Source organism: Saccopteryx bilineata, chromosome 3 (genome assembly GCF_036850765.1).
Source record: "Saccopteryx bilineata isolate mSacBil1 chromosome 3, mSacBil1_pri_phased_curated, whole genome shotgun sequence".
Taxonomy (NCBI): Eukaryota; Metazoa; Chordata; class Mammalia; order Chiroptera; family Emballonuridae; genus Saccopteryx; species Saccopteryx bilineata.
This window is the reverse complement of record NC_089492.1, coordinates 16,114,845-16,132,656: the sequence shown is the minus strand read 5'-3', so window position 1 is coordinate 16,132,656 and position 17,812 is coordinate 16,114,845. Positions and strand designations below refer to the sequence as shown.

Sequence of the window (17,812 nt, the reverse complement as noted above, 5' to 3'; positions counted from 1 at the left end):
CCCTTTTTGGCATAATTATTCTTTGGGGGGAGTTTTGGTATGTGTTGCCTGGCTAGCGTGTACAGACCGGAAGCATTTTCTATTGTCTCTGCTTTAGATGTATTATAACAAAACTTGAACAGAGAGCCTAGTTCTTTTATGTTTAACATATTATTCTTGGGTGTCTCTGATGGTGAAATGAGAATAAATAGGTCTAGATTGTGTAACTCTTGAGTCCATTGAGTTAGTCTGTCGTTTCTTTTTTAGACTTAACAGCAGCAAATGTTTATCATCTTCTGAAAAGAAACATTAGTGCTTCAATTAATCCAGAAGATAGTACTTTCCCTGGTAAGTACAGCATAAGTCTCTCTTTTCTGTGGCATAACAATTTTGTACCAGAAATAATTAATTTGCTCACTGAAGTATACAACACATACTTGTTGACTGTGTAGAAGTCACTGAGATTGGAAGGTAACTAAGGAAATACAAAACCCAAAAAGATATCCCCCTCTTCCTGATGCTTGAATGTCATAAAATTGTTATGCAATTTTTTTAGGTTCTGAAGTTGAGCTTCGTTTCCTTTATGAGATTTTCTTGCCCATCTATAGCTCCATATAAAAATAGTGTGTTATTATAAGGAGGATTATTATTTTGTCTTGAGTACAAATACATTATTAATTTTCTTTCAACCATTGCCTTACCTGAGTTCCTTTAATACAGTTTTTGCCAGTGTCATTTTCTCTGTGACATCTTATGCATTTTGTCACAATGTTCTTTCTTTTCTTTTTTAAATCACAGCAGCTATTTTTGGACTGCATTTCTGTTAGATTTGAATATTACTTTCAGCATTATTACTTTTTGTTTTTTTGCTGTGCTTTTGACTTTTTTTTCCTTTGCCAATTCCCTCTATCCGTATTTGTAAGATATCACATGGATTTATCACAGGAAGACAGGAGGCAACACAATTACATTTATTGCCATTTATGTGCAAACTGAATAATGTGCAGTGACCAACTGACAACAAACTTTGAAATTAGTCACTGATCATGATACACATCTTTTATTTATGCAGTGATTTGTAATAGAAGCTAACAATCAAGTTTTACTTTATGCAATTACACTTAATTAGTAAACCATGATAACTAGAATTTGAACCCTGTGTTGAGGGAAATGGAGTTATTTTAACCATGGTAACGGAAATATGTACATATCAGAACCCTGCAAATAGAGAATTGCCTGCATTGAATTTCCTATCACACTGGGATATTGCTTTTGGTAAAATGGTAAGTCTGAGGACCTGCAAGTGCAATAGCTGTAGCTATTTAGAGGACTTTGTAAATCATGTGAGGGTGTCTGGACATTTTGCTAGTGATAATCAGTAGCCATTAAGGTTTTTTTGTCTTGTTTTGTTTTGTATTTTTCTGAAGCTGAAAACGGGGAGAGACAGTCAGACAGACTCCTGCATGCGCCTGACCGGGATCCACCCGGCACGCCTACCAAGGGCTACGCTCTGCTCACCAGGGGGCGATGCTCTGCCCCTCCGGGGCATTGCTCTGCCGTGACCAGAGCCACTCTATCGCCTGGGGCAGAGGCCAAGGAGCCATCCCCAGCGCCCGGGCCATCTTTGCTTCAATGGAGCCTTGGCTGCGGGAGAGAAAGAGACAGACAGAGAGGAAGGATGGAGGGGTGGAGAAGCAGATGGGTGCTTCTCCTGTGTGCCCTGGCCGGGAATCGAACCCGGGTCCCCCGCACGCCAGGCCGACGCTCTACCACTGAGCCAACTGGCCAGGGCCAGTAGCCATTAAGGTTTTAATGAAGAGACATGACCAAATCTGTACTGTAGATGTATTCTGATTACAGTATAGTAGACAGATTAGAGGAAAGTATAATATGAGGGGATTGCTAATTAACAAGAGGGGCAGCCAGGGTGCAGGAACATGGGTAAATCTGAAGGCAACTATGGAGGTAGAATTCACCTGACTTAGTACTGGATTGGTATGATTTAGGAGAAGAGAAGAATGAGAAAGTAATCAAGAATGATGTTAGATTTCTGGCTTGGTTAATAATAGTGTGATGATGTCAGTGAGATAAGAGAATTAGATTACATGTTCAATTTAGAACATCTGACCAGTTGACATTTTACAGATATCAAAGTGAAAATGGTTTGTAAAAGTTGGTTATGTGTATCTGGAAGTGGAAAGGCAGAGTAAGGCTTGTAGAATCATCAACATGTAAATGTCAGTTCAAGCCATGATGAAGGACAGGATTGCTTATGGGTAGTGAGAAAAGCAGAAACTCTCAAAGTGAATGCCAATGTTTAAAGGAACTGAACATCCGTTTTCAAAGGCATGAAAAGGAGTAGGTAGAAGATAGTTCCGTAGAAGCCAAAGGAGACAGTAGTCAAACGTGTTATCATTGGTTCCTTTCTTACTCTTATGTTGACAGGTCAGGTAGCAGAATGACAAAGTGTCTGCTAGATTTAGTCACATGTTAGTTATCGGTGACTATGATGAGTATAATTTCAGTAGTATGTTGGAAACCAAAAGGCAGATTGAGATGGATTTGGAGGGAGTAGGAAAGTTGATGTGTAAATTGAGACAGTTAAGATAGTGCTTTCACAAAGTTTACCCTTGAAGAAGAGTAAAGAAAGAGATACGGTAGTAACTGGGAAGAGGAGGTAATTTGAAGGAGATCGTTTAAAAAGCAATTTGAGGAACACTTATGCAAACTTAAATGCCAACAGAAAGGAACTGACAGAGGGGGAGAGATTGAAGATGCAAGAAATATAGACAGTGGCCTGGGCTTCAAGCCTAAGTTTGAAGGATAACCTTGGATTCAAAGGGCAGTGCCTCTTAGGAATGTTAACAGGACAGAAGAGGCAAGGCTTAATGGGAATGCAAGTAAGGCCGTATGTTTGTTGACAGGATTTATGGGAGTTATTATCTAATGGTTTCTGTTTTTCTAAGGAAGCACTAGGTAAAAGACTTCTGCTGAGGTTGTTGGCATGAAGCAGTAATAGACACTTAGTGTCTTTCCTAGCAGAGCTCTAGATTCATGGTTTTCTGCCACAGACCCTCGGGGGACCCTTCTTGTCATAGCCTCATGTAATTGTCCAGGCTCCGAGAGAAGTCTTTTCCTTGTCTTAAGTTCCAGTTCCTCCTTGGCGCCTCCTTTTCCTAGCCCCACCCTCATGGTCTTTGAAGAGAGAATTGTTTTCACTAGAATGACTTGCATGGTTTTGTGTCAATCTATAGACATACAGTGGGTTTTTTCCAAACTCTTTATGGTAGATTTTAATGTTTGGAATGATGATTAAAATAATAACATGGATTTTGAACTGTGATGAACTAGATCGAAGTATCCATGGCGAGTGAATAATTTTGCTCTTTAGGGAGATTGCTCTGTTTGGAATTTTAGTAGGGATTCTAAAAAGATTGTGTGTGTGTGTGTGTGTGTGTGTGTGTGTTAGTTATCCACATTATATATATATATAAAACTTAGAGAACTATATAATATATCAAAATTAATCATTCCCTAAGTATATGTGCTCTAACATCTGTGCCTTTATTCTAATAAGTGTAATTTTTTTCAAGCCTGTTCGGTGGGCGGTCTACCTGGTCCCAAAAAGTGGTTCTTTGCAGTGCAGGCCATATGTGGATTTTATCAGGTAATGTAAATTTAAAAAATACTCATTAGTGAATGTCTTTACAAATAATTTCTTGAACCCATCGTTCATGCCATCTTTTGCTATATTAGTTTTGTAGTTCTGACTGGGAAGAGATACATTTTGGTGTGGAAAAAGATGAAATTGAAGATGTTCTTCAAACAAATATTGAAGAATGTTTGAGCGCTGTCGAGTGTTATGAAGAAGAAGATAGTGACAGCAAGGAGTCATTATCCCTGGCTGAGTATGCTTCTATGCTTTTTATGATGTCTTTAAAATATGTGACATTAGATACTATTTTAGCTATAGAATGAAAAGTAGATATTTTAGCAGCTATAGTAGGGGCTTTTAGTTAACTTGAAACTTTCAATGTTTCATTTTGGAAGACAGTCAATTTGGGCCTTTTATTTGAATAAGATTCTTCAAAATGCAAAAATTGGAATCAGGTAATATTTAGCTTTAGCTTATATAATTTCAGGAATCATAAAAAGTGATATTTTGTTTAATATGTCACTTTCTTGAAAATAGATTCTGCCGGATATTGTATTTTATAATGAGTAGAAACTTTAATAACTGGCATTCAAACCAAACTATCATTTTTATTTTGTTATCTGAGGCTGAAAGAGTATTTCTTCAGTTCATGTGTATCTTCAGTATCTCAAGTACCTTTAAAAATTCATAAAGAGTTTTTCAGGATTAAATAAATAACTGAGTTCATTTTAGGCATTTTGAATTGTTGGTACAATATGTAAGTTGATTCAAATGGTGATAATATTTTTTTCATGAAATATTCCTTCAGACTCATAATGAATGCCTTTCATTTTAATCTTCTGTATTGCATTACCAAAAAGACACTTTTATTTGTTTTAGTATTTGCATATTATAATATTTCTATAAATTGTTATAGGCATTTAAAAATATTACTTTCTGCCTGACCAGGCGGTGGTGCAGTGGATAGAGCGTTGGACTGGGATGCAGAGGATCTAGATTCAAGACCCCGAGGTCACCAGCTTGAGCGTGGGCTCATCTGGTTTGAGCAAAGCTCATCAGCTTGGACCCAAGGTCACTGGCTTGAGCAAGGGGTTACTCGGTCTGCTGAAGGCTTGTAGTCAAGGCACATATGAGAAAGCAATCTATGAACAACTAAAGCGCCACAACAAAAAACTAATGATTGATGCTTCTCATCTCTCTTCGTTCCTGTCTTTCTGTCCCTATCTATCCCTCTCTCTGACTCTCTCTCTATCTGTGTAAAAAAAAAAAAAAATTACTTTTCTGATATCAATCATATTTGCATGATTAACAAAGGGAGACGTTGTAGAACCATGGACAGAGCATGTCTTGCCAGCCACTTAACTTCTGTAGTCTGCCGCTTTCTTATTTGTAAAGTGTTGAGATCCTTTCAGAGGTTATATGGTACCTCCTGGCCTTGGAGCACTTGTTATTTCTTAGGTCTCCACTGCTACTACAACATGGATGGCAAGTCTTAATATTTCTAGTAAGTGACTTAATCATTATTTCCACAAGAGGGAGCTTGAAAACTATACTTTATCATAAGGTAAGTGTTTCAGAGAGTGGTGGCATTTAAGTACGTTTATGCTTTGTTATAAACTTTTTTGGGGGGGAAATATTATATGGATAAAACGAATAGATTTTGAGAGCATTATATTTCCCAGTCAGGGCCGTTATATGCCGCTCAGAGAAAAGCAGTATCTTCGAGTAAACACTTAGTAATGCCTCACTTTGGAGATTCAGAAAAATACCTGATCTATTAGTTATGATTTATATTTAATATACAAGTATAATTTAGGGAGTTTTTTGTCTGTTGTTACTGTTTGTTTTGGGGTATAGCTGAGAAATTGAACTCAGGGATTTCTTCTTAGCTTCCACACCTACTAATTATGTAACTTTAGGAAAATTATTTAAATTGAGGACTGTAATAGTCATGGTATTGTCCTGAGGATCAAATGAGGTGGTGCATCTAATATACTTAACAGTGTCTGGTACATAGATCCATTAATATTACCTTCACAATGAGATGTAATGTGTATGTGGTTTTGTTTTTTCTAACTTACCCTTTAATTTTAGTCTCTATGAAGAATCTGCAGAAAATTTGCATCAGTTAGCAGATAGACTTCCTGCTCCTGGTAATATTTTATGACTACTTTCAATAATTTGTATCTAATCTTACACTTTCTGTGAGTGATCAATTCAGTCTTTTAACTTTGAAATTCAAAATGAAAAATAAATTCTTAGTAAAATTGATTGCTTTCAATAATTTCTATCTTATCTTACACTTTCTGTGAGTGAGTGATCAATTCAGTCTTTATCCTTGGTTGCTTTTAACTTTGAAATTCAAAATGAAAAATAAGTTCTTAGTGACATTGATAGAAAATATAGGTCAGTACATTAAAATATGTTATGGAGACATTATAGTTCTCTTTAATTGTTTTTATTTAGTGAGGCAGTAATTAGAACTTAGAAAATGAAGTACCCAATCTTTTTCTTATTTAGTTATTACTGAAGAAGAATCTTTGCATCATATGCCAGTGTTTTACAGAGTATGTTTTGTAGAACACTAGTCTCATGAACAATTCTTGGGAAAAGTTCTTTCTCCTAGATAATATGGATATCATGTTTTAATGCTGTGGAGTCACTATACACATTATCAAATATAAAGTTATGCAGTAAAAGAAGCCCCTTTCTCAACATTTTTACAGATCTTATAATGCAAAGCATATTTTATGAGTACTGCATTATACTAGTCTTATACTGTTTTATTTTTTATCTGAAATTCATTTTTCTTTAGTTAATCAAGTAGCTGGCATCTAAAATTTGGTATAATTTGCATCCACAAATACTTTCAAGTAGGTTTCTTTGAATGTTTTCATTACTGATGATCATTTTTTAAACATACTTGTTGTGTCTTTGGTTTTTTTGTTTGTTGTTTTTTTTTTTTTTTTTTGTATTTTTCTGAAGCTGGAGACGGGGAGGCAGTCAGACAGACTCCCACATGTGCCTGACTGGGATCCACCTGGCATGCCCACCAGGGGGCGACGCTCAGCCCATCTGGGGCGTCGCTCTGTCGCGACCAGAGCCACTCTAGCGCCTGGGGCAGAGGCCAAGGAGCCATCCCCAGTGCCCGGGCCATCCTTTGCTCCATTGGAGCCTCAGCTGCGGGAGAGGAAGAGAGAGACAGAGAGGAAGGAGAGGAGGAGGGGTGAAGCAGATGGGCGCCTCTCCTGTGTGCCCTGGCCGGGAATCGAACCCGGGACTTTCGCACGCCAGGCCGACGCTCTACCACTGAGCCAACTGGCCAGGGCCTGTTGTGTCTTTTGTATGTAAGGCACTGTACTAGGAACTGAGTATTCAGTGATGAGTAAAGCCTATGTGATTACCACGGATTTTATAGCTCACAGTCCAATCATTATATTCCAGATTATATTTTAGGCCCTGGCTGATTTGCTCAGTGGATAGAGCATTGGCCTGGCATATGAACATCTCATGTTTGATCCTTGGTCAGGGCACCCATGAGAAGCAACCATCTGTTTCTCTCCCCCTTCCACTCCCACTTTTCTCCCTCTTTCCCTCCCGCAGCCAGTGGCTTGATTGGTTTAAGTGTCAGCCCCAGGCACTGAGGATAGCTCTGTTGGTCCAAGCATCAGCCTTAGGCGCTGAGGATAGCTCAGTTAATTGGAGCATTGGCCCCAGATGGGGGTTTCCAGGTGGATTCTGGTCAGGGCGCTTGTGGAAGTCAGTCTCTCCATCTCCCCTCCTCTCTCCTAAAAAAAAAATCAAAAAAAAAAATCATATTTTAGTATAAAAGATCCTACATATAAATAACTGAATATATAGATTAAAATATATATCAATTTTTAAAATGAAGTTCAAAATATGTACTGAAACACACAGTTGTTGTTCTGGCAAATTATAATACTTTCATTACACTGGGGAACAAAATTTTTGTTGCATCCACAAAAACGCTTATTCTTACCTAATTCCAGTGTGCTGATCTCAAATCTGACATTAGTTTTTCTGTGTAAGCTACAGTTTTTTGCAATTCAAGATTTTAGGTTTTCATTTTATTGTAAAATTTTTAACATTTAGTTTAACGTAATGAAGTAGAATGTCTTCTTGGGCATCATCTTTGTGAAAATATAATAATTTATATAATGCAGTAAATACACTAATACACTAAAAGATATGATTGCATCAGAATTTGTCTACTATTTTGAAATAGAACATATTAAAACACTTATTTTAATCATAAAATTTGTGCAAAATTTATTTAAATTCAATTCAGGCCAAAATTTGTGTTTGTAGCTCTTGCATTTGTGTACTTGTTGAGGACAATCTCGTTTGATGCTCCAGCAGTAGTCTGCCATCACTAACAGCTCCAAGTTTTGGAAAACTTATCAAGGTGACTGTTCAGGAAGTGAATCTTAACGCTCATGTTACATCCAATGTCGTGGAAAGCCAACAGCATCTTTTGAACCATAAGTTCATAGTTTTCTGCTTTTTTGTTGCCAAGGAATTTCTTTATAACTGCCACAAAAGACTGCCAAGCTGCTTTCTCCTCCTTATTCATCTTCCTGGCAAATTCTTTGTCACGATGAGGGTTCGAATTTGAAGTCCATTGAATACACCTGCTTTTATCTTCTCAAAAGACAAGGCAAGAAAAGCAGAAATAATATGTTGAAAGTGTTCACTTTCTCTATTCAAAGCCTGAACAAACTGCTACATGAAGCCAAGTTTGATGTGAAGTGGGGGAAAAATGATCCTGTCTCAATTAACTACAGGTTCATTCACAATATTCTGCATCCCTACTTCCAGAGCTTCACGTTTTGGCCGCTCCTTCTGTGTCCAGTGTTTCTCCCGAGCTCAGCTGTCCCACAAACACAGAAAGCAAGGATATTTCGTGAAACCTCTCTGTTGTCCTAGCAGGAAATTTACCATTTTAAGATCCACGCAAATGATCCAGTTATGCTCCTCATACTTCAGAAAGTCAAGGACAATTTTCATGTCATTATAATCTTCTCATAGATGAGTTGAATAACCAATTGGAACCGCTGCATGAACATTACCGTTGTGTAGGAGAACACATTTCAGATTCCGTTTAAAACTGTCAAAAAATAGCCGCCATTCTGTTGGACTGTAAGTGGTAACACCTAGCTGGCTGAGAAGACTACTGATATCATGACAGTAAACAAAGTGTTTGTCTTTGGAAAAAAAGTCCACAAAACTTTGTTCACGCTTCCTGAAATGGGATACTTTAGCTGACCGGTGAGGTACATTCTTTTCTTGAAGCCTGGAGGCTAATAACTCAGCTGCTTTCTTTGATAGGCCCAAATCTCTTACTAAGTCATTCAATTCAGGTCGGCTAAACTGCTGAGGGGTTAATTACTGCTTGACATCAGAAGAAGACCCTCCAGATTCTACAACCATTTCCTCATGCATCTTATCAAAATACACTTGATCACCATGTTCACTTTCTTTGTCCTTAGAAGAAATAAAACCATTGAAAACTGGAACCGAGAGTGTCTCAGAGTGTGGGATAGGTCGTATTGCTGAAGGAATATTAGGATATGCGATCATATGCCGTTTTTTCTTGCTGATGCCCTTTGTATGGATCAGACACAAATAACAGTCACTGTTGTGGTCCTTAGGTTCACGCCAAACCATGGGGATACCAAAAGGCATTCCTTTACGTTTTCCTTTTGTCCAGTCACGAAGCATTTCCTCAGAGTTATGACATACAATATGAGGAGCCCAATTCTTGTTGATCACCAAGGGGAACTTAAAAATGACAATATATGCACATGTCACAAATGATGAAATATTGTGCCTTTGACGTTGAAGTCTGTAACAGCCACATGTGTAACAGAAGGCGTCAGGACTATTCTTACATTTATGCCTACTCGAAGAAGCCATGAGTCAATCTTAAAATAAGAGGGTGTTTTTATCAGATAATAATTTTTTACATTTAAAAACAACTACAATTATATAAAAGTGATGTTTGTAAAACATTAATTGCCTTGTGGTTCTGTTCAATCCAAGAGTTGTTGCCCTTTAACTCCAATTTAAAAACCAATGCATGCCATTAACTGTAACAAAAAGAAAATTGCATAAAAACTAGAGCATGCACCAAAAAATGGATTTCAGATTTGGAATCAGCGATGCAGAAATATATAGAAACCGTTCTAAAACCTCATGCAACAGAAAATGAAAAAAATTGTTCCCCAGTGAATCAAATTTTTATTTGACTTCTGTTTCATTTTGATTATTCTAGATCTTCAGTACATAATTTTATAAAACTTAAAGTTTCATGAAGTTATCCTTCTCAGTAACCAATGAAGCCCATATAATTGAGTTTCTGAATGCTTTTGCTTTTTTAAAGAAGAGAAAAGAATTTATTTGAACATTATACTCTTATACTAATTAATTCTCTTGTATAACAAAGTTAAGTATAGAAAAGTATAATGACATTGCTCAGGTTTTTTTCCCTCTGTTCAGTACAACAATAGTATTGATAATCTCAAGAGCGATATGTATAATTAACCCCTGGTGCATAATTAACAAGTAATTGTGATGTAGTTGTAGTTCATTGTTTTCTAGCATATGGTTGCTATTTCAAGATAACATGGGCTTAAATCAAATGATTGTACAATTAAATTTTTTGAGCTCCTAAAGATGTGTATTGTTTTTAAGAATTTCAAAAATTAAAGTTAAAATTATCCTTTATCTTTGAGAGGAACATAAAATTCCAGTTGTTCAGAGTACTATTTTGAGATATTTCAGATTTAGTAATTTCATGAAATTACTCAAATGCCATTTTCTCTTTCTAGGGAGAGCTATGGTAGATATAATTCTGCTGCCCTCTGACAAAGATCCTCCTAGATTAAAAGACTGTTTGCCTACTGTTGGAGCATTAAAACATTTAAAGGAATGGTATTCAGCAAAAGTTGTTATAGCAGGAAATCATTGTGAAATGTAAGTGTCTTTGTTCATTCGATTAGTATCTTTGTTGTCTTTTTACAGTTAATATGCTGTTCTTTTTAACAGACTCAGCGTTTGAGGAAATTTTCATGCGACAAGGTTTTATATCATACTGTGATTGAAGATTATTGATAAGAATCTAGACTTTTTTACTTTATACATTGTATTTCTGAGATGTTTAAGTTCTCAGTAAACATGATCGATGCATATCTTTGTATACACATGTGTATAAAACCATCACTGAGTGTTAATTCTCCAAATGCAGTACCTGTGCTGTTAAGTAGGCTTGTATTGTCCTGTGAGCATGATGCTGGATGCCATGGGTACACAGGATTTACAATGTCTATTTGTTCTTTGTTTCATGTGCCAATATAGAAAAAACATATATACTGTTGTGGAATTTATGAAATTTTAGTGATCAATTTCTGTTACAGCTTGATCCTGAAATAAAGGATTCAAACTGGATTTATTAACATAATGATTTTTTTTCACTCAACAAACTTTATGCCAACCACAGCAAGAAATGCTGGTGAGTTTAGAAAGTGATATTTGCTCTTTCTCATTAAAGTGAGGGAGAAACAGGTGTGGTAACAGTCATGCTAGTCTGTGATAAGTGCATCTGGGAATAATTTAGGAGACCAGTTCTCTTTTTTAAGAGAAGGAATCCGCATCAAGTTTGTGCACAGTGTGTGTACATCAGATACATTTAAACTAATACATATTAAGAGTAAAGTCTACTTTTTTCATCTATAGTATTAAGGTAGTAATTCAAATTATGGGGATGGTAGGATTAAATGAACATGTGATAGCCGCTCTTTTAGAGGCTGACTATATTTATTTAGGGTAGTCTATATTTTAAAAAGTAGATAAAAGCAATATGAATTTTCATTTCTGCCTGTTCAACTTGTAGTACACTATAACATTAAGTCTAAGTAAAATATAAACTCCTATATTTAATATCTTAATCTTTTATTTATAGAAATTGTCAGAAAATTGCAGAATATCTTTCTGCTAATGTTGTATCTTCAGAAGATCTCGGAAATGCTATTGACTCAAAGGAATTATGGAGGGGAAAGATTCAGATTTGGGAAAGAAAGGTAAGTTGATTTCTCAGGAAACATAGTTTGTAAAGCAGTCTTTTCAACTATTCATCAGACAGATAAAGTGAATCTTAATGAAAATGTACCTCATAAAGAACTTCCAGACTAGCATTTTCTGCAGTAACGGAAATGGTGTGTCTATGTGCAGCATAGCCTCATATTGCTACTGAGCACTTGAGATGTGACTGTTCAAGCAAAGAACTTTAATTAATTTATATGTAAATAGTCACATGATTATGTTTTGGACACTGCAGTTCTAGAATGTAATATTCTTTTAAAATAAAGAATTTGACATTAGCTGTCTTTATGTTGTTTATCCAAGCTCCTTTTTAATTTTATTGTATACATCGGAAAACTACTTAGAACATAATCTTTTACAATCGTAGCTTAGATGATCTCTGCCTATTACTAACCAGTTCTCTGATTCTGAGCAATTTTTTTTTTTTTTTTTTTTGGTATTTTTCTGAAGCTGGAAACGGGGAGAGACAGTCAGACAGACTCCCGCATGCGCCCGACCGGGATCCACCTGGCACGCCCACCAGGGGCGACGCTCTGCCCACCAGGGGGCGATGCTCTGCCCCTCCGGGGCGTCGGTCTGCCGCGGCCAGAGCCACTCTAGTGCCTGGGGCAGAGGCCAAGGAGTCATCCTCAGCGCCCAGGCCATCTTTGCTCCAATGGAGCCTTGACTGCGGGAGGGGAAGAGAGAGACAGAGAGGAAGGAGGGGGTGGGGGTGGAGAAGCAAATGGGTGCTTCTCCTATGTGCCCTGGCTGGGAATCGAACCCAGGTCCCCCGCATGCCAGGCCGACGCTCTACCGCTGAGCCAACCGGCCAGGGCCCTGAGCAATTTTTTTAAACCTTGCTAGACCCCAGATTTCTCAACCCTAAGTTGAGAATAAATATATTAGATTAGTTGGACTGCTCTAATCTTAACTTTATCTGAGGTTACAATTCTATTTGCCATCTCTTATTATGAATAAATATGTTGGTGTTTTTCTTAAGTTGTGTCCCTATTGAAGTAAGTGTTCCTATTATTTCATGGGGTTTTGTTTTGTTTTGTTTTTTAAGTGAGAGTAGGAGTGATACAGAGACAGATTCCTGCTGTTAAGGATCCACCTGGTAACCCCCATCTGGGGCCGATGCTCTGCCCATCTGGGGCTGCTGGCAATGACCTATTTTTAGCACCTGAGGTGGAGGCTCCATGGAGCCATCCTCAGTGCCTGGGGCTGATGTACTCGAATCACTCAAGCCATGGCTGCAGGGAGGAGAAGAGGGAAAGAGAGAGAGAAGGTGGAAGCAGGGGAGAGAGGAAGTAGATGGGCACCTTTCCTATGTGTCCTGACTGAGAATCGAACCCAGGACTTTCACACACCAGCTCAACACTCTACTGCTGAGCCAACTGGCCAGGCACATGTATTTTTGTATATAGGCAAAAACCAAGTTTCTTTTTCTTTTTTGATAGAGACAGAGACAGAGAGAAGGACAAATAGGGACAGATAGGAAGGGAGAGAGATGAGAAGTATCATTTCTTCATTGTGGCACCTTAGTTGTTCATTGACTACCTTCTTATATGTGCCTTGATGGGGTAGGGGAGTGGAGCAGAGCGAGTAACCCCTTGCTCAAGCCAGCCACCTTGGGCTCTAGCTGGTGAGCCTTGCTCAAACCAGATGAGCCTACACTCAAGCTGGTGACCTTGGGGTTTGAATCCTCCGCCTCCCAGTCCTATACTCTATTCACTGTGCCACCGCCTGGTCAGGCAAAACCTCCCCAAGTTTCTTAATGCTTTTTCAAAGTGGCATGGGAGCATGAGTAGGCCCTTGCATCCCTAGAATGGTTTATTATACTAGTTACTAGACTTTTTTTCCCTTTTCAATTCACCTTTAATAACGGTGATATACAGCCTTCAATAAGAAAACAGGAATGAATGTGGCTATTTCGTCTTTATCTTAGGAAGGTGAAGTCTACAGGCAAGGCTTTCTGCAGTGGTTTTAGTGTAAACAAATCATATAACCATCCGAAGAGTGCAAGATACGATTAGCTAGGAGAATTGCTTTTGTATTCATTTTCTGAAACTACATGTTTTTGTTCAGACAGATAATGGCAAGTTTTTTTTATGTGATTCTTTTATTCTTTTTTGAATAAGAAATTAAATGTCCATATTTCCACAGTATTTACTTAAAGTCTGAAATCACTTTTTGGGGGAGGTGGGGGGGAAGAGAATGGCTTACCCCTAGAGGCATTACAGTGATTTAGGACATAGAGTCTAGAGTTGGATTGCCTGCATTCAAATCCCAACTCTATTTCTTGGTAGTTTTGTGTGGTAATATTTAGCCTTTTGGTGCAACAGTTGTCTTCATTTGTAAGATAAGGATAATAAGCCTGGCCAGCCAGTGGCACAGTGGATAGAGCGTCAGACTGGGACGTGGAGGACCCAGGTTTGAAACCCCAAGGTTGCTGGCTTGAGCGTGGGCTCACCAGCTTGAGCGCGGGGTTGCTGGCTTGAGTGTGGGATCATAGCCATGACCCCATGGTTGCTGGCTTGAGCCCAAGGTCACTGAGCAAAGGGTCACTAGCTCTGCTGGAACCATCCACTGGTCAAGGCACACACATGAAAGCAATTAAAGAAGTAAGGGGTTGCAAGAAGAATTAATGCTTCTTATCTCTCTTCCGTCCTGTCTGTCTGTTTCTATCTGTCCCTCTCTCTGATTATCTGCCTCTGTCAAAAAAAAAATTAAAAAAAAAAAAAGAAAGAAGATAAGGATAATAATAGTTTCCCATAGGTTTTTATGAGGACTCAATTATTTAAAACACAAAGGATCCATTCAGGAAGTGATACTGATCATTGTTCTTTTTACCATTGCTGTTATTAGCACCCTGCTATTCCTGCATCTGCAGGAATTGATCTTTCATCAACAACTCCTGGTGTTGCATGAACACGTTCTGTTTTTGCAGAACTTCCAGACTGGTAGGAAGCCAGATATTGAACAGAATACATAAGGGAGGTTGTTTGCTTCTGTGGTTGCATAGAATGTGCTTGCTAGACTCTTGTGGGCTGGGTAAGGGCCAAGGCGAGCTTTTCATGAAAAATTCATGTGTACCTTGAAATAAGTAGGATGTGTACATAAATGGAAGAACCGCACGCTGAAAATAATCTACACAGGCTTTCCTCTCAACGTTTACATTGTAATGCGATGTATTAATCTTTGTAACTTTATTCATGATGCCTGGAACTGTGTTCTCTTGGTTTCTTTTCAGCTTGGATGTGAAATTAGTTTTCCTGACTTTTGTTTAAAGGGAATCACACCTAAGAGTTTTAGTACATCAAACTTAAATACCTGCTTTCTTGACAAAAAGATAATACCATCAAAGGATAAGACTCTTTTGCCAAAGGTAATAATTACTTTTGCAGTTTTCCATTAATATATATTTTTGTTCTTATGAGATAAGTTTGAATCATGAATTCACATTTTAATATATGTGCTTAAGTATGCTTGCTTACATGACTTTTATTATAATTATAATTAAGTGCTTATATTATACTGTTACCAACATTGAATGTTGCCAAAACAATCATAGTATTAGATTTTACATAGCTCTTGAAATGAAATGATTTTAACTTTAAATCAGAATAAACCTTTGGCATGGACTATACTATGTGACCTTTCTAAGACTCAGTTGGGAGAGAGTATGATATAGTGGAAAGAGAAGAGGCTTTGAAGTTAGTTAGACCTTGGTTTGAAGCCTAACTCTGTCACTGATAAGGTATTATAACCTTGGAAGATCGATGAACTCATTGGTGAAATGGAGCCAATAATAACACACGTACAAAGTTATCGCGACAGTTAAAGAAAGTGAGAATATAGCCCCTGACACAGTATCAGACATATGCTTTATTTACTATTTTAAAAATATTATTTCTTGTCCCATATCACCATAGATTTATTCTTAAAATGCAAGAGGTGATAAAGTATAATAATTAAAAAGAGTTTAATTGGCTTTTTGGAAATTACATTGGAAAAATAATGTAAGAGCTATTTATATAAAAGCACTTTAAACATTCATTTTAAAAGACCCAGTTCAATAATGTGCAAAATATAGCAGTCATGAAGTTATAATGATGTCAGATTGATGGATATTATTTTCTAGTCAAAGGGCAGTACAAAAAGGGCATGTTTCTGATGTAAACACGTTTCCCAGTAGTTGCGCTGAATTGATTAAGTAACTTGTCATGGCCATCATTCACAGGAATATTAAAATCTTTTCTAAACATTAGAAACATAAGATTGGCGATCTCAACTTATCTTTGGTAGTACACCATTTAAGTATGAATAGTAATTTTTACAGCTATTGAGAACCATAGGGCACAACCTCTTTAATAAATGTTAGTCTCAGTCGCTGCCCACACGTTATATATGTGTATGTATGTGTATGTATATGTATGTATGTATGTGTCTGTGGGATGAAATTACTCAGCTTGCTGCGAGTTTCAATCTGTGTAGGTTCCTCAGACACGGTCGCTTTTCTTTGCCCTTCATGGGAGGCACTCTAGCCCCATGTCCTGAAACACTCGTTCTTCTCCATTAGCTCACTCTTAATTTAGTTGTTGGCTCTACCCACTGAAATGCTGCCATTTTATTTCTTGGAGTGGAACTTCTTTGTTAATTAGCACTCTTGGCTTCAATAGTTCTCTCTAATTTTTTTCAATATTTCCTCCAAGGATTTCTTTTTTAATTAATTTATTTAGTGAGAGGAGGGGAGGCAGACACAGACTCCTGGATACATCCCAACTGGGATATACTTGGAAAGCCCGTGAGAGGGCGGTGCTCTGTCCATCTGGGGCCCTTGCTCTGTTGCAACTAGAGCCATTTTTTAGAGCCCAGGGCCAGCTCGCTGCAATCGAGCCATAGCTGCAGGAGGGGAGGAAAAGAGAGAGAGGGAAGTGAAAGGGTAGAGAAGCAGATGATCACTTCACCTGTGTGCCCTGACCAGGAATCAAACCCAGGACTTCCACACACCAGGCCAAGGCTCTACCACTTGTTTTAATCTCAGCATACTGCTCAACCGAGTTCATCCTGAGTCTCCTGCCCTTCACCTTCCCAGTCTTGCAGACTCTTAATTGTTTTGGTTTGTTTTAACATCGTAGGCTCTGGGGTTGTCTGTCTTGCTGCAGATAAACAGGAAAGGTTGGGAACTCTTACCCTTGGCTGCTTGCCTCTTTCTGTAGTACTCATTTTCTCCCTGATGAAACTCTCCCTGCTTCCTGAGAAATCTCCGTGTCTGTCTCTCTACTCGGAAATGTAGACTTGAAGTGGAAGAAGTCCTTGTCTGCTATAGAGGATTAACTGTTCGCTCAGCGTACTGTGTAAATACCTACTTTCAGATTCATTTTCAAGTTTTAAACCCAAACCACTCATTTGTTCACTTTCACTTTTATAGTACTTAAAGTGTTGTGTAATTTTAATTTCTTTCCAGGTTTTCCATTATTATGGTCCTGCTTTAGAGTTTGTGCAGATGATAAACTTAGCAGATCTACCCTCCTGCTACATGTCGGACATTGAGTTTGAGCTGTATCCTTTCATTTACGTCTTCCACCTACGTTACATTTTCTGTGTCAGGCAGAATGTTTCCGTGTACCTCTCCACATTGATGTGTAGCCATGCTGTTTTCTATAAAAATAATTTTCGGTATGCTTCTCATCGTCATTGTTTTAAGAGAAGTCCTATAACTTGCAAGAAAGTTTCTTTTTCAAGTACTGTATTTATACTTTTAGACTTGGCAGAAGACTTCCCAATTGCTGATGGGGTAGGGAGGAGGGAGAAATGTGAGGCATATGTGGAGAAAACTGTGATTTCTAGATTCTGAAGTGTCCAGATGTTTCTCTTGCCTTCAGCAGGATGGGTAAGCCCCAGTCTGTTGTAGCTTTTTATATCCTTGAGTAAATATGAATGTGACTATTGATACCTGTAAGTGTTCAACATATTTTAAATTATCTCTTTTAAAAAAGTAAGATTTTTTTTTAGAAATACACCTAAGTACATGACGCTTTGTTTAAAAAGATATAGGCTGGAAATGGAACA

At 37.8% G+C, this 17,812-nt stretch overlaps 1 protein-coding gene across 2 annotated transcripts in view; it reads left to right on the top strand.

The window, feature by feature from the left end:
• Positions 1–17,812, top strand: part of MTBP (MDM2 binding protein) — a 70,443-nt gene that overhangs the window by 1,179 nt on the left and 51,452 nt on the right. For both annotated transcript variants that reach the window (XM_066265745.1, XM_066265746.1), the window contains exons 2-9: positions 247–327; positions 3,573–3,646; positions 3,736–3,887; positions 5,729–5,787; positions 10,486–10,630; positions 11,616–11,733; positions 14,991–15,125; positions 17,208–17,302. In XM_066265745.1, the coding sequence (XP_066121842.1) occupies positions 247–327; positions 3,573–3,646; positions 3,736–3,887; positions 5,729–5,787; positions 10,486–10,630; positions 11,616–11,733; positions 14,991–15,125; positions 17,208–17,302 (859 nt within the window). The remainder of the gene's footprint in view (positions 1–246; positions 328–3,572; positions 3,647–3,735; positions 3,888–5,728; positions 5,788–10,485; positions 10,631–11,615; positions 11,734–14,990; positions 15,126–17,207; positions 17,303–17,812) is intronic.